Source organism: Abrus precatorius, unplaced genomic scaffold (genome assembly GCF_003935025.1).
Source record: "Abrus precatorius isolate BTA unplaced genomic scaffold, Abrus_2018 Scaffold2, whole genome shotgun sequence".
Taxonomy (NCBI): Eukaryota; Viridiplantae; Streptophyta; class Magnoliopsida; order Fabales; family Fabaceae; genus Abrus; species Abrus precatorius.
In genome coordinates, this window is record NW_020874362.1 from 25,362,531 (window position 1) to 25,383,682 (window position 21,152).

Below are 21,152 nucleotides of genomic sequence, written 5' to 3' on the forward strand. Positions count from 1 at the left end.
CTTCATTCTTTATCATAGCACCATCATTGATTCCTCGCACACCTCTGATCGAACATTCAGTATACCGACTAAGAAGAAGATTTTATTTTTACTCAATATTTGTGTGTTCCTTTCTTATTCTAATTTTATTCTTCTTATTTCACTATTTATTTAACTTTTTGATAAAATATTTTATTTTTATTGATAAAATTTGAAAAGTATAAATTCATTTTCTGTTTTATTATGTTATCGAATTTTAAAGTAAAATATTTGTTTCTGAAAATTATATATATTGTTTTGGGAATTTGGGACTGGGAGCGTTGTTCTAGGAGATAATTTGAGTTCATTTCATCGGTTCTATATTCTAGAAACGTTATGCTGATTCTTAGAAGGGTAAAGTGGGTATTTTGAATTTATTGAAAAATGACTTATTGGTTATCTTAGTGTGTATATATATATTTGTTGGTATATATCATATGTCAGCATTCGCCAACTTTAAGCTGTATCTATCCATTTCTCAAACGACCAATGCCTTCCGAATGCCCAAATTGGACTACCTGATTTGTCCTTCACATTTGGATTGCCCAATTTATCCTTCAAGCCTCTCAAGTGGGCTATCCACTTTGTCTTCCTGCGTTTTGTCAACCATCACCCTGGTTTTAAGTTTAGGATTTTGTTAAGGACATTTATAAATAATTTCTTAAAAGAATTATATTTTCATTATATCAAAGTTATAAAAATATCATAAATATTTTTTAATTAGTTGTTCTCCTTAAGATTAACAAAAAATAAAATAAAATAACTTAAAATCCTCATGTACTCTAAAATCTTTCAATTAAATTTCTTACTTCTAAATTTGCAAATTATTTTATATTTCAACTCCATCGCAACTTCCAAGAATTTGAGTCCTACGTACAGGAAAATCAATAGAGGGACTAACTTTACATAATTTCAAAAATAAAAAATAATTAACTAAAAAATAAAAGACCATAATTACACATAATTTAAACAAAAAAAATTAAATATATAATTAAATTTGACTATAGTGTTATAATATTTTTATTAATTTTAGTTTTGATGAATTTTATTGTTAAAAAAAAGGATCTTAAAATAACGTGATATTTATCTAATCATAGCACAAGAAGAAGCATTTTTAGACAATAAGTAACATAGTATTTTAGGCAAATGTCATCAACAATAAGGATTAATAAATGTAATATTTTTAAAAAAATAATGTATCTTTAATTGAAAGAATTAGAAAGGAAAAAAAGAGTTCAATTCCGTATGGGCACAACATGGATCTTGTGGCTCTGATCTCACGCGTGAATGTGAAGCTGATGATTGATGACATGACGCAAAGACCATCTTAGACGGTAAGATTGGCTTCAAAGATATCTTATCTTCTCGTACAACCTGGACACGTCCAATTATAACTCAACTTGACAACGCATGCTGGCGTGGATCCTAAAATGAAACCTTTCAACATCTTATTGCATGTTTTCAATTGTACATTACGTTACAGCTGTATTGAACTATCCTCTTGGTTTCAATTCCTTTTCGTTGGTTCGTTGCTCTTCAAATTATGGTTAACAACTTGTGTTGTTCTCTCGTTCTTTTATTTTTATTTTTAGCTTTATGGGTATGTGTCCTTCAAGCCTAAAACACCAGTGCTAGTTTCTAATTTTTTCTTGATTATTATTTTATTGTACTTCACAGTTCACACCCATCATATTTGATGCTCATGTAAATTACTTTTAGATGGTCACCACGGTCTTCAGGTATTGAATGCAGGCCAAGTTATCTCAAATGCTTTTTCTTCTGCCCTTGTCTTTGTTGATCAAGATATCACCCTCATCACCCTTCCTGTTCTGAGGTTCAGATTTTTTCGTGTTCTTGAATCTGGGTGGTGGTTATCTTTTTGGAATCTTATTAGTGTTTATTTATTTGTTAATTTTTTTAATATGATTTCTCCATGTTTGGTGGCACTAGCTGATGCTATTGTTGGTCAAATACCAAAGGTACTTTGCTAACTACCAGTTTTCTTGAAGTGCATAAATCTAACACTGATTCTTCTTATACATAGTTCATGATCTGTTTACTTTCTCTTCTGATTCTCTGTTTTCTTCCCTTGTATAGTGTTTGTTTTCTGTGATCCTAGGTGCAGTGTGTATGTAACATGTTGGTGCATTCTATCATGACATGGTTGTCCGGGATCTTACGTATGAAACACCTTTCAGTTTTTCTTTTTTTCTTTTTTCTTTTTGACTCGTAGTTGCATACTTACATGACAGTGGATATGGAAGGGTATATGAACTATTATTCCCTTTGTTTATCTATATAAATTATTATCCCCAATTGAGAAAGTAAAATACTAATTATAGTTAAAAGTTCACCGAGGTTGAGATTTGCGATGAAACTATACACACATATAGCAGGAGTGGAGAATTACAAGTTAAAATTATTTTTATTTTATTGAGATCATTTACATCAATCTTCTTGTTTTGTGCTGGTGGTAGTTCTTATAAATTTTATTTCATTTGAACTACTTTCTTCTTTCATTTGTTTTCTGATTTATGAAGTTTTTCAGGATATTCGACTTTCTGCGAAACAATCCCTTTTCAGATACTGATACGCATAGCATTCAAACCATATGTTATTTACCTATTTTCTTTTTTGGGTCTCAAAACCGCATGGTTGGATCTTGCTTATGTTAAAGTGACAATCCAAATCCAAAGGCCCTGTTAGTAACAGGCCATATCCTTCCGATGATATAATCTGATTGGGTTTTGAACATCGAAAGTAATATGCTGGGCTAGGCTGGGGTGGACCGGGCCTTGGTTGGCCCAATCTAGATTTCATATTCACTTTGATTCGAAGGTTTACCTTTTTTTTTTTATTTCAAACACAGAAAAATGTTAGACGCAATTACACAAACTGGCCCATAATGCATAAGGTTGAGAAATTAGTGTTGTATTGACTACATACATTCCTTACACTTCAACTTTTATCATAAAAAACAAAACGCACTAAATGACATGAAAAGTCTTATTCATCGTTGCGCTTCGGTGTATGGATTGCATTGGCCATGGGTATCTATTTCTGTTAACATCATTGCAGAAAGACCAATTTTTTTTACAATTATTTGAGGCCTACGTTTGTATATATGTGTTGTAGTTCTAACGTGTCAAAATTCAGGTGGTTCAGAATTGAAGGTGTGACCCCCAGGTTTGTCTTTAACTATGGATGCTGATCAATTTCTTCTTTTGTTAAGACATGCTCCCATAGCTTAGTAGAGAACAAATGAAGGAAGATTAGGGGGATTATAATCTATCAAGAATAATGTTTATTTTAAAACTGAATGATACATGGGTGGCATAATCTAGCAATAACGATACTTATTTCAAAACTATATGATAGGCAAGTGGCACAATCTACCAATAATAATGTTTATTTTTAAAACTGAATGATAGATGAGTGGCATAATCTATCAATAATAATGTTTATTTCAAAACTGCATAGTAGAGTATGGCATAATCTATATCAATAATGCTGGTTATTTTTAAACTCTATGTATGATAAACTGGTGTCATAATCTAACAATAATTTATGTTTATTTTAAAACTTTACAATAGAAGAGTGGCATTGGACTGAGTCACTTTCTATATGTATAATCATGGCAGAGATCGTATAAAGTGTGGTTCAAATTCATGAAAGCTAAACAACATAGTTTAGGTGTCCTTACAACACCAATTATATTGTTCTAAATTAGAACACAAACTTTATTGGTTCTGATCTGCACCACACACTCATCCATCACATTGCATCACATATGCTCAATAATTCAATTGCACGATCACGGAAATCTGTGCTGCGAGTCTCAACCACACACTGCCTGAAACCTTATCAATTCGTATATACAACTTCTATAATCAACCACACGCGTCATGCTGCCTTATCATCTTTATTAACCATTCATTTCCAAGCCAATTCAGTTCAACACCCACTGAATGAACTGCTAGTTGTAAGTAAAAGAAAGAGGCTTCCTTCACTGAGCACGCAGTTCAAACTTCCCATTCTTTGTATAAAATTCCACTGAACATGGAGACTGTTCTTTCCAAGCACTCCCCACCTTTGGACTTCAAGGTGCGTAGAAATACAGCACACTGCATGGTTAACAGTCAAATAATTTTAATACATGTTTGGAAATGATTATTTGTCGCTTATTTTTTAAAAGTTGTCCTAGAAAATTGACAGAAGCAAGCGATTGTTTCTTCAAAATCAGCTGAACTAAACACACATTTAATAATCATGTTGAACATATATGTGCTTGTCTGATTATGTAGTTTCGTAGAGTATACACTCTTTATTATATATCTGTCAACCTTATTTATTATTTGATTTATATTTCATAAACAATATATTAATTACCCCAAACCAAGAGATTGCAAAGTGGGCTCACTAGAAAGCCCCATAAGATTTGCATTTAGTATAATGAAGTCAGTCAAATACCATGTCAGCTGCTATCAGTATTTTAGGTTAATTATTGTTCCAATATGTGCATCTTACGTTTTATAGGAAAAGATAGCGGTATTTGCTATGGCTTTTTAAGGCATTGTCTTCATTGGATACTGACCCAAAACCATCCATGGATCGATACATAATATGCATCAATTTTAAAAATTAAGAGTCATTTTGATGATTCTTGTTGAAGGAACCATATATCTGTCCTGATTTCTAATGGAGCTAGTTTAGTAGGTCATTAAAATACTGGAGGGTATTTGATAGACAAGGTTAATGTCAAAAGGATAGGTAAAAGCTAAGGCATAATGGAATGTGCTTGCCATCTTTCTTTGTATTTGTGACAATTAGCATGCATTGATGCATATCTAAAAGTCGTTTTAGGTTCTTTATATTTTAAATTGATTAATTTCTTGGCATGATATGAAAACTTTGTTAATTAATTAGTGATCTAAATTTTGAATATATGAGATTTGTTACTCTTCATTCCAGTTTGGTTTTGTGGCCACTGGACCGGTACTACCCTGCCTTCCCCAGTTCGGGTTCTATACTTCTCTCGCTATGACTTAGAGAGAATAAGGACTTTGAGAAACTCTTCCGGAAATGGAAAACTTTTTCGAACTGTGATTGCAATCCGTAGGAGGCACCATTGAGCTGATATTGGTGATTGCAAAAAATTCTTTCATGCAGGGAATATTTAGTGTGTCAAGTATTGGTTTTGGATGTTTACATGTACTTTTAACAGTATTGTTACGTTTTCACGTAAAGTACAACTGTATAACGACTGCCAATAACTTAGTTAATATGTGACTCAATTAACTTATTTTATTTTTAAATAACTTATGGTGAAAAAATTGCTGAATGATTTTCTTTAAAAGAGAAGCAACTTTGAGTGAATCTTTATAATAAAGTGACTTCTCTTCAAACTTCAAGAAAATTATTTTTACTCGAAAGACATGCTTAAAATATTGATAATAGTTTTTTTTTTCTTCTAAAATCTGTTTCAGTTTTTCTGAAAATTTAAAAATAGTGATTTTCAAAACCAATTTAAAAAAAATTATCACAATATCAATTTTTCAAAAGAAGTAATTTTGAGGATTTTTTTTTATCAAGCTTAGAAAATATTTTTTTATTAAGAAGTCGTTTAAAAATATTCATAATAATTATGTTTTTTTATATTAGTTTCAGTTATTTTTTCATAATTTAAAATAGTAATTTTAAAAAACAAATTTTGAAAAAATTTATCACAAAAAAATCATTTTTTAAAAAAACTAAACTAATAGATCCTCAAACAAGCACAATGTTTCTACATAATAGTGAATTTTTTTTTTTGGGTGGACCTATGGCAATGACTTGAACAATGGGTTCTCTTGTTTAGACGTTTCCCAGTGATTTTTCATGCCTATATTCAACCAAAGTACCTCATGGTTATCCCAAAAAAAAAAAGAAGGCGAATTATCTTATGGTTAATTAACTCCCCACTATAAAGTTGGAAACCCTTTTTAATACATTTTTAGTATTAATTAAAGTTTATTAAATGTTATAAGTAAAAATTATCAAATTAAGAATGATAACAACTCGCTTATATATTTATAGGGAATAGAATGATCAATACGGATTTGAACGAGGAGAAGGAAAAAAAAAATGATAGGATAAAGGTTAATATTTTTACATGAAAAACTGTTTGTTTTACATTTTGATGAAAACTGTCTATTGGTTTCCCTACATAGTTTAAAATTACTATTTCTCCGGAGTTAAGCTGGATTGTAGCTCGAAATCAAGCTTGGATAATAATGGAGCATATACATCGATGTTTTTAAAACTGATGATTATAAATATATAAAAAATTAAGTTAAGTAAAATATTAAACTAACTTGGAAATTATACTATATATTTTATAAAATAAAAATAATAATAATAATTTACATACTATTTAATCAATTAGTATGAAACTATTTATTTTGAATTTGCATCAGTATTAAATATAATAGTTTTACTCAACTTAAAATTTTTTTTAGAAAATATATGCTATCTAAAGAAAAATAATAATAATTTAATATGATTTATATTTATTTAAAAAATATTTTTGAATAATGTTTAAAGTTTGTTCAAATCAGTTTTAATAATTTTTTTTATTGTTTTGAATGAGTTTGTTGTTTTATTGATTTCTTAGATTGTGTTGAATGATAACTTGACTGATTCTTAACCAGTCTGATTTGCTTCGATTTTAAAAACTATGATATATGCATATTGAATTCATTTTTGAACAAATACAAGTTAGTAAAATAGTGTTTATTTTAATCCAAAATAAAGCAAACTCACAAAAATGACTAATGTGGAGGATAAAAATATAATTTACACAAGAAGAAAAAAATAGATGAGTGATTCGTATATTATTCCTTCAAAGAAATAAATAACATTGGTGATCATTAACTATAAAAACTCCTTTGAAAACAACACAGTTTAGTAATAATGCACAATACAGTTATTAATATTTATTGGCCTTCTATTTTCGGAAAGGTTTGGAAGTTTCTGAAGGCATGATTTAGAGGGACATCCCCTAATTAATTTTAGTTTATTTTATTTTTATGCCGCCAAACTATTATATTTAAATATTTAATATTATTATTTTTATCTGATTGAACCATATTTTTTAACATTTCCAATTTATTCGTATTTAAAAATGTAGATCCCTTTTTCACATATAAATGAGTAAAAAACCTTAAAATTTTCTTTCACTTTATCATGCTAATGCTTAAATAATGTAAAGCTTTACTTTTCTTTCAAAATGAAGCGAAGCTGGAGGTCAATTGGATATGGCAATATCATCGTAAAAACTCCACCCTTCATCCCTTCGTATTTAACCACATGCAACTTTATATTATATTACTTCGTGAGTGTAATACTAGAATTGGATTCAATAGCTTGTCTTATAGTAACTTAGGAATCAGACCAAAAAATGAAATAACTTAGGAATGACTACTTATTTTGTTCTTTGCTTTTAACTGGTTATGCTTTCACACAATCTTGGACTCTTGGCGGTTTTCCCGTCAGAATACACACACTCATCTTGATGATAATGATGAATCCTAGACACAATCATCATACAACCAATATTGAGTTTTAGAATTTGTGTACATCAAACTACTCAAGAATTTTCTCACTTTTTGCTCTTATAGGTTCGATGAAACCAATTTTAAAATAATTGTTTAAAATATGTTTTAAATTAATTTTGTTGTAAATGTGTTTTTCTTAAGCAATTATCATACTACCAATTTATGCAAGATTTTTAATTTGCTAACCCTTTTCCGCCTCTATTTTCTATTAGTAATATTCAGAACCAAAGATAATTGTTTTTTTTATCTTTGAAACTTGTTGAATTTTCAACTGTTCTATTACATAGTCCGTACTTTTTGTTGAATAATTATTTTCATAATTAATTTTTAAATAATGTTACAACTGATAAATATGTAGTATGATGATAAATTCTGAACTTCGCATGGACTAGAACTCAACCCTTTGATAATTCAAGGAGGAAATTCAATTTCTTTATCACAGTTTTGACCCATCATCAAATGTTACAACAGATAATTATAGTATGATTTAATATAATTAAATAATTAAATGATAGATCATTTTTGGTAATTTAATTTAATTTAATTATAGTGTTATTAAATTATTGAGAAAATATGTATCATCAAATACATCTTAAGGCACTTACAGCTTAAATATGCCATTTGATCTGCTCGATCTCTACTTTAAAGTGTTGTGCATTTAATTCATTAATGTTAATGGGGACACTAATATTCCCCATGGCAGTACGTGGCACAGAATACGCCAATCCATGCATAGCAGATTATATATTCTTCTAGTGGACACGTAATAAAAAAGGAGGTTAAGGATTATTACTTCTTTTTAATACATCTTTCTGCTAATTACTTTATTGACACAACCGGAAATGGACAAAAATAACCATTCCATATGTAATGCTTCATTTCTATTTCAATGGCATAAAAAATAATAATAATGTGACATATCAAACACCCATGCATGTTCAATATTAAAAAAGGTATACTATGAAATTGTTCTCAATACATGCAACTTTCGCGCTGCTGCATATTATTTGAGACAACACGTTCATTTTGTTCATTTGGGCTCACATAACAATATTAAATCCTTTTCTACTGTGAACATTAATGTTTATATTGTTGTGGTCTCATTTGTCTGTGTATCCAATCAGGGCCTAACCAAGGAAGAGGAAGATTCATTGCTTGGGCAAGTTGAAATATGGAAGTACATGACAAGCTTCACCGACTCTGTGGCCTTGAAAAGCGTTGTGGAGTTGCGTATAGCTGACATAATAGACCGTTATGGTAAACCACTATCCTTGTCAAAAATTGTGGAGAACATAGAAGATGCACCCTCCCCAGATACCTCTCTGCTGGAGAGAGTGATGAGAGTGATGGTGCGTAGAAAGATCTTCAGTGCAGAGAAGTCAGAGAATGGAGAAACCCTTTATGGCTTGACACGTGCTTCTAAATGGATCCTAAGGGACACAAAAATGACCTTATCACCCATGTTGCTGTTAGAGAACCACCCAATTCACATAAGCCCTGCTCACTATATTAGTGACATTATTAGAGAAGGAACGAAAAATGGCACTGCTTTCTTTAGGTGCCATGGACATGAGCAATTTGATATGACTGGTTTGGATCCTGAATATAACAGGTTGTTCAATGAGGGCATGGTGTGCACTGCCAGGGTTGTGTCCAAGGCTGTTATCAATGGATACAAAGATGGGTTTAACAAGATTAAGTCTTTGGTTGATGTAGGAGGTGGTCTTGGAGGGTCACTCTCTGAGATTGTCAGAGCCTATCCCCACATCAAAGGCATTAACTTTGATTTGCCTCATGTTGTTGCCACTGCACCTAACTATGATGGAATCACCCATGTAGGAGGCGACATGTTCCAGTCCATTCCTAGTGCTGATGCTATTTACATGAAGGTATGCCAAACTCGATCTCGTATCATGTCTTTTCAAAATCGGTGAGAAATGCTAGCATGAAATATTTTTAACATGTTAAAGTTTTCTAAGACCGTATATGTTTTGTTTAACCAATAAGGAGACAGTTAAAAATATGTCAAGTTCCTAGCATGTCCCCGTGTCGATGTGGGTATAAATGACTGTGAAATTTCATATATTAAGTTAAAGGATTCAACATTTTCTTTGGGGTGAATGCAGTGGATTCTTCATGACTGGAGCGATGAACACTGCATAAAGATTTTAAAGAACTGCAGGAAGGCAATACCGGAGAAGACCGGAAAGGTGATAATTGTGGACCATGTGCTGCGACCCGAAGGGAATGAACTATTTACTGACGTCGGCATTGCATTTGACATGATGCTTCTTGCACACAATGCTGGTGGCAAAGAGAGGACTGAGGAGAATTGGAAGTGGCTATTTAAAGAAACTGGATTCGCTCGATACAACATCATCAAGATTAATGCTTTGCCATCCATCATTGAGGCTTTTCCAGTCTGAACTCTCACTGCATGTGATGTGTTGTTTGTGTTATTATTATTAGTAATATTATCAGCAGCGATATTCTCTTCTTGTGCTGTTGCTTTCCAAGGCGTTATGCAGCCTATAGGTGTGTCATATTTTGAATAAAACGCCCACCACCTAATAATGCTTGGATTTGTGGACTATACATGTTCCATCAAGTAATGAGTGGTGTGTGATTGTACTGAAGAATCTATTGCTGTTAATGAATTAGATTTGGTGTTTAACATTTTCTTCCTTTCTCCTTTTCTTTTCTCTTCACTCTGTTGGCTATTTCCATGTCGATTACTACATGATGGACACAGACGATAATGAATAATAGACCACAAAATACTGGAAAACTCTTGAAGCAACTGTTGGTTTTGTAGAAAAATTAAAGAAAGGTTATTGGATTAGGGAAATATAGTTTTGTTTGATGAGGAAAGGCTTGCTTCACTTGTGATTTGTGTGAAGCATATCGTTGCCTATTTATAAGTGGTGCTTGCCTCTATTATGTTCTAGTGCTTTCTATAGGCAGTGTTTATAACTCTACTCATTTATCTTGAAAATTTTATCGAGAAGTTTCTCTTACACCCGTTATTAACCATAGATTTTGTGGTAGTATTATTTAGATGCATAATCTTGAGTGTTCTAGACAGAACAAAGATGGAAAGGTGATTTCAGTCTAGAGTAGCCAAAAGCACCAAGGGGTGAAAACCTGTATGGAATATTAATAATGAATAGAGGATGATGAAAACCAATAATTTCGATGTTGTTTTTTTTTTTTTTTCAAGAAGTTTAAGTATGGAGACTCACTCTTCTCTTTCCCACACAAATAAAGAGATTATCAAATACGAAACAAAAAAATATTTTTTTTTCTAATTTCATATATATGTTATCACTTTATTTATATCTATCTATCTGTTAATTGATTTGACAAATGAATTGAATTTAATAACAATGGCTTGGACTCAAGAAAGATTTCTCAGTCCAATGTTATTTACTTCGATAAATTATGAGTATGTGCATGAGTCAAATTTTAAAAAGTTTTAAAGCACTTCTCCTTGCGTGTTTTATAAGAAAATGTGAATTTGGATACTATTAATCCTACCCTAGGTTCTACAGATAACATTAATCGAGTAATACAACCAATTTTTAAACTCCAAATTAGAACTTGAACGTTTTATATTAAATAGTACCCATTTATCATATTATAGCCTTTTCCAGGTCTTATTATCTAGCCTTTAGATTAAGAAGTACAAAACGGTTCACAAATTTTTTAATCTTTAAAACGAGTCACAAAAAATCAGTAATTAATGAACGTGACTTTTGTTATTATTTTTTTTGTATGTGGACAGCAATGAATGTCTACTTGGCCGATGCTAACCCTGAGCCATTAGGGCTGGGCTTCTGGATAGAGAGTTTCACAAGTCTACCCATTAGTAGTCATCAGTCAACCTTAAGGTAGGTTGGATCAGGTACATGCACTGTCCTTAAAATAAGGATGTTACTGTATAAGCAATTGCACATACACGTGAATATAGGTGAATTCTTCAGAATAGAAATTGCCCTTGGCATTTGTTATCCAAATTATAATACAATCTTTATTCCATCTCGAAAGAATAATTCATAAGTGTCATATTAGCATGAATTTCCTAGTAATTAAGATCTCAATCCTTTCCCAAACTGAAAACACATAAATAACCAAACTAATATTTGGACACGATCATCACAAAAAAGAACCACAGAAGATAATTACTTTGGGCAGCACCGAGAACTACGGTATAGGCTAGCAATAGGGAAAATGTATGGCATCCAAAGCCACATAACAGACAGAAAAAACAAACCATCAAAAGACCCCCTCCTCAATGCAAAACTCAATCTCAAACAAAATGCCATTTTTCCGCTTCCCATGTTCCATCTTCTTTCTGGCCCTACCACTTCCCTCTACTGTCCTAGTGGCTCTTTTCAGACATCAATACCACCAAGTACCAACAACAACACACCACTGACATCTCTTCTCAGATACCATACCATAACATAGCATAGCAGGTACTCTTTTTATTATTATTATATCTATCAATATATTCCATTGCATTATATTACATTACATGTCTTTGTTCCTATGCTTTACCTGTTCTCTATATATCTAAGCCTTTGATAGGACAAACGGATATCATGTTTGTCTTGTATTAAAAAGTTGGTGGGCTAGAAAAGCAAAAATCAATGCTAGGCAGAGCAGAGACACCCACCCCCACTTTTCAAATCTTCTTTTTCATCACTAACTTCTTTACAGCATAAAGTTAAGCAAAAAGAGAGATCCCTTTCATCACTTTGTTAATGTTGTCCTTCTATTTCAACGTGTTATCATGTCTTTATTTTTCAGGTTTGGCCTTCAATTATATATTGGCACTTTGTTTTTTTTTATCTCTCTCTAGTAATTGCTACAGGTGAAATCAGCGGATAAACAGAATTGGAATGATGGGTAGGTTTAATTATAGGAGAAGAGCATGAATTGAGTGCAATCATAAGTCTCCCATTTCTTTCAAAAATGAAATTTTTTTTCCCTTTTGCTTTTGGTTAAAGAAAAAAGGTTGAAAGACCCTTGTGCCTGATTGCACCCTCATGAGATTGAGGAAGCGTAAACGTTGTTTTCCATCTTGTTCGTCTCTTCACAGAGTAAATTCAACATTGTTTTCTCATCTCTCTCTCTCTCTCTCTCTCCTAACCTCCATATCTGAAAATTTGCCTTAGGAAAGATGCTGATAATGTAGGAATCTAGAAAGGAACTAATGAAATATCAAATCCTTAGAAACCGTCTCTTTTTATAACGCTATAATGCATTTAAGTAAATTGCCATATCTTGGTTGTGTTAACATGCAATTTGTTTTTCCGTAAGTTCTTGGTCTTGACAGTGATGTTGTCCGCAATTTAGTTCAATAGTCTCTTGTCTAGTTATTTCTCCTTTTCATTGTACAGCTCCTGGAACTTGAAGGATCTCTTATATCTTAGTAAAATACTAAAACTAAATTTCTTCCTTTACTTCCTGACCCATTGATCTATGCACTTCAAGATAACATACTATGATTCATTCAACTAACTGCATGAAATTGAAGTTTGTCAATAGCAGATTCACAAGAAGTTATTCATATTTTCCTTATGCTAAAAGGATGCATTTAAAATTGAAATGCAGGTTGACGAGGATGAGATTTATTGGAGACGTAGAAAGGAAGATGAAGAGTTGGAATGGACACCTAATTCCACTCACTTAATATCTCAGTTGACTCAATGTTTTAGTGAGTAGATTTTTTTCTCTTGATCTCTGCCATTCTGCTTCTTTACACTTTTGTACCTCTTTTCTATATCAATATCTTAACATGTTAACTGATTGATGTTATGAGCCAATGACAAATTGGATGGTTTCTGCACATTGTGAGAAATTTCTAACAGTTCCAATAAAATACATAAATTATCTGCTTTTCATGCTTTAATACGGTCATTATCCTTCTAAATATGGTGATTTAGGTGCCTAGTTAGTCCTATCAGTAAGCATTAAGTTGAGTTTGGCAGTTTCTTTCGGGAACATTCTTCGTAATTCAACGCTATATATAAAAATAAAGTATCCCTTCTTTTAACTTCAAAGTTTTTTCTCTGTAAGCCTATAAACATTGAGACGTGTGAGATTTCGACATGTTGTGTAGCTCTTCCTTTCAAGCAGAGGAAAATGAGCTTCTTTGCTTGTTTAGTCCCATCCAATATTCACTTCTTATTTCTCTTGAACTTCCTTGCAAAGCACAGACAATTTGCAGATGTATTAGAAGAAAATATTTCAGTTCTGAAATTTAGTATGTCAAAAGTCTCTAACATGACTTAACAGTACTTCAAATTGATGATTCTGTCTTATAGTATTGTATTTATCATCCAAAATCTCTTCTGTGTTGACCCATATTTTGTTACATGTAGCTAATGCTATGGTTGGATCACGATCATGGATAGGAGGACTCTTTCACCGCACAAACACTAAAAGAAATGACAAGTTTGTTGACTATCCTTTGAGTCCAATTGAGGTAAAGGAGAAAAGAAGTTAGTGATTTGTTGAACTATTCTTCTGATTTTGTGTATCTTTCTTTAGCCACTTGTGACTTACCTTCGTATTGAACTTTTTGAATAATTATATTTATATGGTCTTCCATGTTCCATCAATGTATGAACAACCCTTTGTGGGACATGTAAGAAGAATGCACAGGTTCAAATCTGGTAATGCACTTGTCCTTTTGCCCATCCCCCTCCACCTTTCCTTCTCTAGGGGAAAGGATTTCTCCAGGACCTACCTTTTGGTGGACTTGTGCAGAACAGTGATGGTGTCATAATATGATTGTTTATATTGTACCAGATAATAGCTGAAAGACATATAATTCTTTTAGGGTAACAATTTAATTTTATTACTTGATAGGAAATCAAAATTTGCAATTATGCGTACTAGTTTCTTCGTGTTATTAGGGACTCAGTGAGCTTATTTTGTTTTCATGTTTATGTCAGGAGGAAAGACTTCAAAGGCTTCAAGAACGACTGCAAGTGCCTTATGATGAGACTTGCCCTGATCATCAAGTACTTCTGTTTTTCATGGAGCTATTTTGCTTCTTCCTTGTTTATCAATACTTCATCTTGTTTTTGGAAAATTCAAGCTTCATTTCTGGTTCATAGGCAGATATATTTTATCCTGTAGTTTAGGAATACTTTCAACTTTTGAGTTGTTATGTTCATACCACTAACAATATCATTAACTTTCTATAGGAATCACTGAGAGCTTTATGGGATTGTTCCTTTCCTAATGTTTCTCTAAATGGCTTGATATCGGACCAATGGAAAGATATGGGATGGCAAGGTCCTAATCCATCGACGGACTTTAGGTACACAGATATGTTTTAATGAGGCTCACATGACATTTTGGTCACTCTTCCTATGCGGAAAATCTTCTGATTAGATGTTATGAATATAGTGTCATTGTAGACTTGTGGTGCAGTTAAGGTTTATAGTAGCATATAACTTCATTATTTTTTTCTCACATTTATTTTTTAAAAAATTTTGGGAGAGAATTAGACCCAACAATTTTATTTTACAGAAATTTGAAGATCCTTTTCATATATCAATTTTATTAGATAAGAACTACAGATTAAACTCTGGCCATGAAATATTTTGGTGAAGATCAATGTGCTGCTTGTGCCACAAACTCACAAGGACATGATAAGAAAGAGAATAAATATACAGATTCTTTCAATATCTTTATAGAGGATCTCAAACTCATTAATATGGTGACTTGATAGTTTCATATTAGTAAGTGCATAATATATGAAAACACTTGTTCATACAGACTTAAAAGAGAGTGGCATTAATGTTTCACTTTTTCATTACCTAAAAATTTTCTATTCAAAGGTATTGTGTATGATATATATCCTGCTTTTCTCAGGGGATGTGGCTTCATTTCCCTTGAAAATCTGCTGTATTTTGCAAGGAAATTTCCGGTATGCAATTGTTTCTTCCATTCTGCACATCTGAAAGAACTTGATCTGCCTTATGTCCTCTCATTTTAGTTTGATATTTAACTTGGCAGAAAAGACGAGTTCTTACTAATTTTATGGAAATTCAATTGAAGGCATCTTTTCACAGGCTTTTGCTGAAGAAAGAAGGAGAAAGAGCAACATGGGAATATCCATTTGCTGTTGCTGGCATTAATATATCATATATGTTGATACAGATGTTGGATTTATGTTCAGGTTGGTGTACAATTTCAAATTGCATTAATCATTCCTTTGATTCTGCTTGATAGGTTGACCTTTAGGCACTTGTAAATATTTGCCTATCACCAAGTGAGAAATGCAAAGTACAGTCCATTAACTTTTTCCCTGAATTTTTTTTTTTTTGGTGTGTGGGTGTGTGTACAGTAAAGCCTCGATGTCCTCCAGGCATGAATTTTGTCAAGTTATTAGGAGGTGTGGTACATCATAACCTCTCCCTGTCAAATGCCTGCATATATTTGACCAATCCCAGTTGCTTTTTGATGTTTCAATCCTGCAAATGCTCACAATTCCCTGGCATCTTACTGCAGAAAATGAAGAAGCATTCGATATTTTATACTGTATAGCTTTTGAGATGATGGATGCACAATGGCTGGCTATGCATGCTTCCTACATGGATTTTAATGTATTCTTCCTCTTCCCTGTGTTCTCTGCATCTCCATGACTTTCCTTCATAGGCCACCAATTAAAAAAGTTATATTAGAGTTTTGAAATTGCAAGGACTTTGATACTAAGGCAACCTTTTACAATATAATTTCGATATCTTATTTATGGTCATATTTCCTTACATCAAGATAACTTTATTTTCTGTTAGAACAAAATTTTACAGTTCCTCAGGTGCTATTTACTAATCAAAATTAAAGTTTCACCTTGGTAATCTGGAACAATATTAACTGCAAATTTTCAACTGAGATGAAACTCTAATTTTGATTGGTAAACAGCACTTAAGGAACTGAACCTAAGTTTTGCCTTTCTGATATGGCACAAGGACATTATTTATGGTCCCATTTTCTTAGAACAGAGAGAACAAGCTTTGGAAAAAGTTGGAACATAATAATGAACCAAAATTATAACTGGAGTGTGTGAGAACTTTTCACTTAAAATTGGCATTCAGAAGATCCTTTCTAAATTTTTTCTTCCTTTTTCAGAAACTGCTTGACTAATGACTATCTGAAACACACAGTATATCTTGTTTGGTCTTTTCAACTTTTGCAATGTACTGACCTGGAAATTATTCCATGGCTTCAACTAGGAGGTTCTACAAGCAACACGGATACAATTGGAGAGAGAGCTATCCTTAGAAGACATAAACAAAATACAAGATCTGCCTGCTTATAATCTGTTGTACTAGAAGCTTAACTCTTAAACAACAAATTCCAAGTGGCACAATTTTCTTAGTATTGCAGACAATTCCATTACAATGTCTCTCCTCAATGAATTGCAGGGATTTACTCCTCTTCAGGATGAATTTGTATGATGCCCCTTTGAAGTTCTTTACAGCAGACACTTGGAAAATGAGCTAATGACATTGAAGGTTCATTTTGAGATGCATTTTGAAACTACAGTTGGAATTTCTTTAATCCTGAGAGAAAAGAGATGAGAAGTGAGGACCCATTAGTGCAAAAGAAAATTAGAAATAAAAAATCAATTTGATTAAAATCTTGAAGATAAAATATTGGTGGGTTAGAAGGAGCATTTGCGATACAAAAGTTGATTCACTTGTGCACACCACTTTTTAACACACTCTTAGCTGCATCTTTTGTCAATGATTAAGGTAGAAATCGGTTAATTTGGTTTGACAGTAACAAGTATTTAACAAATTGTTGTTGCCTTGTTCTACTAGTTAAAAACCTTTACAATGACCAGTTTAAAAATTATTGGAATTAATTAATTCACTTTATCATTGTATTCTTTTAAAGAAACATATGTATTTTAAGGCTAAATATTCTTTACATCCTTATAGTATAATTTCTTTTAATGAAGCTCTCAAAAAAATATTTATAGTTCGCTTGTTTAGACTTTTGAAGGCTAACAAACGGAGAATTGGAAGGAGGACTTTGTTTTCTCCTTTTCCTTTTCTTTTTGAATGCATTGGACAGTGTCCTGCAATGAAAACAATCCAAATCAAAGGAGCAGTTACATAATTTTAGCTAAACAAACTGATTACGAGTCAAGATAAATATTTCAATGAGTACTTGTAAGAGAATAAGCAAAAAAATAAAAAATAAGGAGACAGAAGGAATTAGGATTTTTTTCATAATTTAAAATTAACTTATAGAGCTTAACATTTTAAATGCTCCTTCATTTAAATTTTTTTTAAATTAAGAGTATAATTAATTTTATTTTATAAAAAAAATTGATTCATTTAACTTTTTCTGGATTCAAGAAGATTGTGCATCAGTACTCAATTGCCATGGGATGAATTGATGTAACACAAGTCTAGCCATCAGGGTTAGGTGATCTGAAAAAAAATTGGAAAATTTCAGTTCCTATGTGTTAGATAATAAAAAGTTTGACCTTAACAGGTTAACGATAAATTATATTCATAACTCTTTTATATAACATTTTAACTTGTTAAGTCATCAAAGTATGATTTTTTATTATCTAACATTATGAAGAATTTTATTTGGCGACTTTGGAATGACATACTCCCCACCAGAACAGCCTACAAGAGGGATGAATATCTTGCCATTGCCAGCCTCATTTGGTTGTGAGCACACTAGACAAACCCTTTTGGAATTTAAACAAAAAAATCGAGTAAAACGTTAATTGATAAAATTTAGGTACAACATATCAGATGTTTTTAATGCTATTATTTAATTATGATCTAAAATTTACTTTGATAATCAAAATGGACCTTTAATGTTGACTTATTACATGAGTCATTAGAATAAAATGTCAATTAAAGAACAATATTAAAAATAATTTAAACAATGTACATAAGTTTTATTCAATATTTAATTCATAAAATTGGTATAAGCAATCAACTCAATCCTTGACATTTAAATAAACAAAAATGTTTTCTAACTTTGACAAGTATCAGTCAATTTACTCTGAAATCAACACATCAATCAAATGGTCAATTTAGTTATTACCATTATTCAATCAATTTATTTCATTCCTAAATTTGATAACTAACATCTATTTGGTTTTTAAATTTTATTTTCAAGGGGACTTAAATTGATTAATATACACGAAAATCATGGATCAAAGTAATTGCTAATAATCAAAGTCAAAGATCAAAATAATTTATAGTTGCTAAAATTAAAGATTAAATTGACAAGTTTTAACATCAAAATTCAATTTTAAACATTAGTTTTAGATGAAGTAAATTTTTATTATAATTTTAGGAAATATTTTTCAAATTTGTTTCGACCCTGATTTATTTTATATATATTTTCTGAAATAATTTAAGCAATTTTTTTAATATGTGTTTAAGGACACATAAGAAAAAAAAATTAAAATTTATTAAAAAATATAACATATAATGTTATTTATGTATTGACTTTTTTAATATATTACTATTTCTAATAAAAATTTAACATACATAAATTATTTGTGTATTCTCAAACGTGTATTAAAAAGATTGTTATTTAAATTGAGTAGAAATGACAATTGCATTACTTTCAAACGTGTAATGGGCATGGTCTTTCATATCTTTGAATGCGGGCATTGACCCTGGTGATTGATTTATTTAAGTTCAATTTATTATTGTTAATGAGGCATTGACCTTCTTAGCACTTCTTTTAACTAGCACTTTCAAGTGACATTAGCTTCCCGTTATATGATGCTTAAATACTTCCTCAGAGGTGGAACAATACTATAGGGTCCCCGTGCATCATTGCATCAATTTAGCACATGATTGTTCTAATTATCATGTTGAAGAACTTCAATAATGCACTTTTTAATTATATTATTGATTATAATATATGTATTCTTTTTATAATACACTCTTAATTAAGCATAATTCTAGTGATTATTAAATTTTAGAGAAAATTAAATTATTTTTTTAAAATTCACAAAATAAGAGCCTTAACTTTTAAAAAAAAAAATCAATCACAAATGTGTTATTAACAATTTTTTTTTTATCACATTTGGTGGCTCGTTTAGTTTTATATCGCTTTTTGAAGCACTTGATATTTATCTGGCATGCTTACGCTTGTCCATTAAAATTCAACATATAATGATTTAATTAGTTTGCCAAGAACATTCACTACTATGAGAATGCTATCACTCAGACATCAGCGTGAAAAATTAAGAAATATGCGTTAAATTATATTAGAAATTACAAAAATAAATATGTTGATAATATTTAAAATAAGTTAATTTGACTTATAATTTGTTATCCAGTGCTCAGCAAATGCATCATCATATAGCATGGCACAAAGAGAAAGTGGGAGAAAAGAAAAGAATAAATTACTGGGAGGCTACTTTACTTGCTGTATAAGCATTAAAAGCGCATATTCGTGTCCACCACTCAGTTCTATCCATTTCGTGCGATTGTGAGTCTCTTTGAATTATTTGTTGGATGAACGCAACATGAGATAAGATATAAGATTTACAGCTACAATCAATTAATGATTGCATTATGAAACACATCTAATAAAAGCAATTTAAACAAAATGGAGTTCAGCAATTAACACATCTAATAAGAGCATGAGCATGTTCATTGAACAAAAGAAACAGGTTTTTCAATATGATATGTGGAACAAACAGCTTCATTGTCTGTCAACAACTTCATGGGGATGTCAATATCCCCAATTCTCTATTAATTTTATGTTTTTCGTTGGAATGACAATTGGACGTTTATGTTGGGTGAAATATTGGTAACACTTGTTTAAATAATATATTTTATATATTAAAATAGGTATAATAAAAAGATATAACAATTTAAAAAAAACAAGATAAATTATTTAATTTCAGTATCTCAACCATAAAAAATATTTTAGAAATGTTTAACATTTTATGAGATTGGTATAAATCAATTCTCACTATAACTTTAATTTAATTGAATGTCGAAATATTGAATTATATTATTTAACTCATATTCTATTTAATTATTATTAGTAGACTTATTTATAATTATTTTATTTTATCATCAATGAGTATAATTTTATAGTTATTAATATTAGGATGAATTAAGTTTGACTCATTCTATTATTAAAGAGAAGTTTTATGCTTTTAATCAATTTAGTATAATTGTTGTTCAGCTGTGTATATAAAATATTTTTAAAAAAGTAATAATTTTTTTTTGTAATGATAAGATTTTTTTTTTCATTTTCTATTTTTTGAATAATGAAACATTCAGTTAAAGATTTATTAATCTTTATTATTATAAATAATTTTAATACTTAATTCTATTATAGCATTTGTTTATTACTTATCATATTTAGCATGTAGCTTGGTGGCAATTTTTGAATGGATGGTATAGTGGTATATTTGCTGTGCATCGTCCACTTAGGTATACTAAAAGCCTGTTTAAGTATTTAATGATTACTTGATTAGAACACTTATTATCTCTTCCTAGCCAAGAGAAA

At 31.0% G+C, this 21,152-nt stretch overlaps 2 protein-coding genes across 10 annotated transcripts; both read left to right on the forward strand.

The window, feature by feature from the left end:
* The first annotated feature begins 1,438 nt into the window (after positions 1 to 1,438).
* LOC113858110 ((R,S)-reticuline 7-O-methyltransferase-like) lies at positions 1,439 to 18,351 on the forward strand. 5 transcript variants are annotated; one of them, XM_027490575.1, is made up of 6 exons: positions 1,513 to 1,997; positions 2,116 to 2,161; positions 2,252 to 2,283; positions 3,154 to 3,204; positions 8,738 to 9,502; positions 9,740 to 10,291. In XM_027490575.1, exons 5-6 carry the CDS (start codon positions 8,795 to 8,797, stop codon positions 10,037 to 10,039), a joined length of 1,008 nt encoding a protein of 335 aa, XP_027346376.1. In that variant the 5' UTR covers positions 1,513 to 1,997; positions 2,116 to 2,161; positions 2,252 to 2,283; positions 3,154 to 3,204; positions 8,738 to 8,794; the 3' UTR covers positions 10,040 to 10,291. The 5 variants fall into 5 exon arrangements, 4 of the variants coding, with proteins under 4 accessions (XP_027346374.1, XP_027346376.1, XP_027346377.1 ...); XM_027490576.1 differs by lacking the exons at positions 2,116 to 2,161; positions 2,252 to 2,283 and having other exon boundaries at positions 1,589 to 1,618; positions 1,738 to 1,757; positions 3,175 to 3,204; XR_003503333.1 differs by lacking the exons at positions 1,513 to 1,997; positions 2,116 to 2,161; positions 2,252 to 2,283; positions 3,154 to 3,204 and adding exons at positions 3,541 to 4,122; positions 18,339 to 18,351 and having other exon boundaries at positions 9,740 to 10,148.
* On the forward strand, positions 11,952 to 17,223 carry LOC113858112 (ELMO domain-containing protein A). 5 transcript variants are annotated; one of them, XM_027490583.1, is made up of 10 exons: positions 11,952 to 12,091; positions 13,233 to 13,335; positions 14,003 to 14,106; positions 14,579 to 14,647; positions 14,834 to 14,949; positions 15,507 to 15,561; positions 15,693 to 15,813; positions 15,982 to 16,029; positions 16,146 to 16,240; positions 16,868 to 17,223. In XM_027490583.1, the coding sequence occupies exons 3-10, from the start codon at positions 14,011 to 14,013 to the stop codon at positions 16,964 to 16,966; spliced, it is 699 nt and encodes a 232-aa protein (XP_027346384.1). In that variant the 5' UTR covers positions 11,952 to 12,091; positions 13,233 to 13,335; positions 14,003 to 14,010; the 3' UTR covers positions 16,967 to 17,223. The 5 variants fall into 5 exon arrangements, with proteins under 5 accessions (XP_027346384.1, XP_027346386.1, XP_027346385.1 ...); XM_027490585.1 differs by lacking the exon at positions 11,952 to 12,091 and adding an exon at positions 12,186 to 12,425; XM_027490584.1 differs by lacking the exon at positions 11,952 to 12,091 and adding an exon at positions 12,415 to 12,524.
* Positions 18,352 to 21,152: the final 2,801 nt, after the last annotated feature.

Excerpts from the sequence above, each read along its gene's own strand:
- LOC113858110 (XM_027490573.1), top strand. The coding sequence starts at position 1,562 with ATGGTTAACAACTTGTGTTGTTCTCTCGTTCTTTTATTTTTATTTTTA. Across the intron at positions 1,619-8,737 it reads TTTTATTTTTAGCTTTATGG|GGCCTAACCAAGGAAGAGGA; the intron begins GTATGTGTCCTT and ends GTATCCAATCAG. Across the intron at positions 9,503-9,739 it reads CTGATGCTATTTACATGAAG|TGGATTCTTCATGACTGGAG; the intron begins GTATGCCAAACT and ends GGGTGAATGCAG.
- LOC113858112 (XM_027490582.1), top strand. The coding sequence starts at position 12,665 with ATGAGATTGAGGAAGCGTAAACGTTGTTTTCCATCTTGTTCGTCTCTT. Across the intron at positions 12,719-13,232 it reads CTTGTTCGTCTCTTCACAGA|GTTGACGAGGATGAGATTTA; the intron begins GTAAATTCAACA and ends ATTGAAATGCAG. Across the intron at positions 14,950-15,506 it reads AATCCATCGACGGACTTTAG|GGGATGTGGCTTCATTTCCC; the intron begins GTACACAGATAT and ends TGCTTTTCTCAG.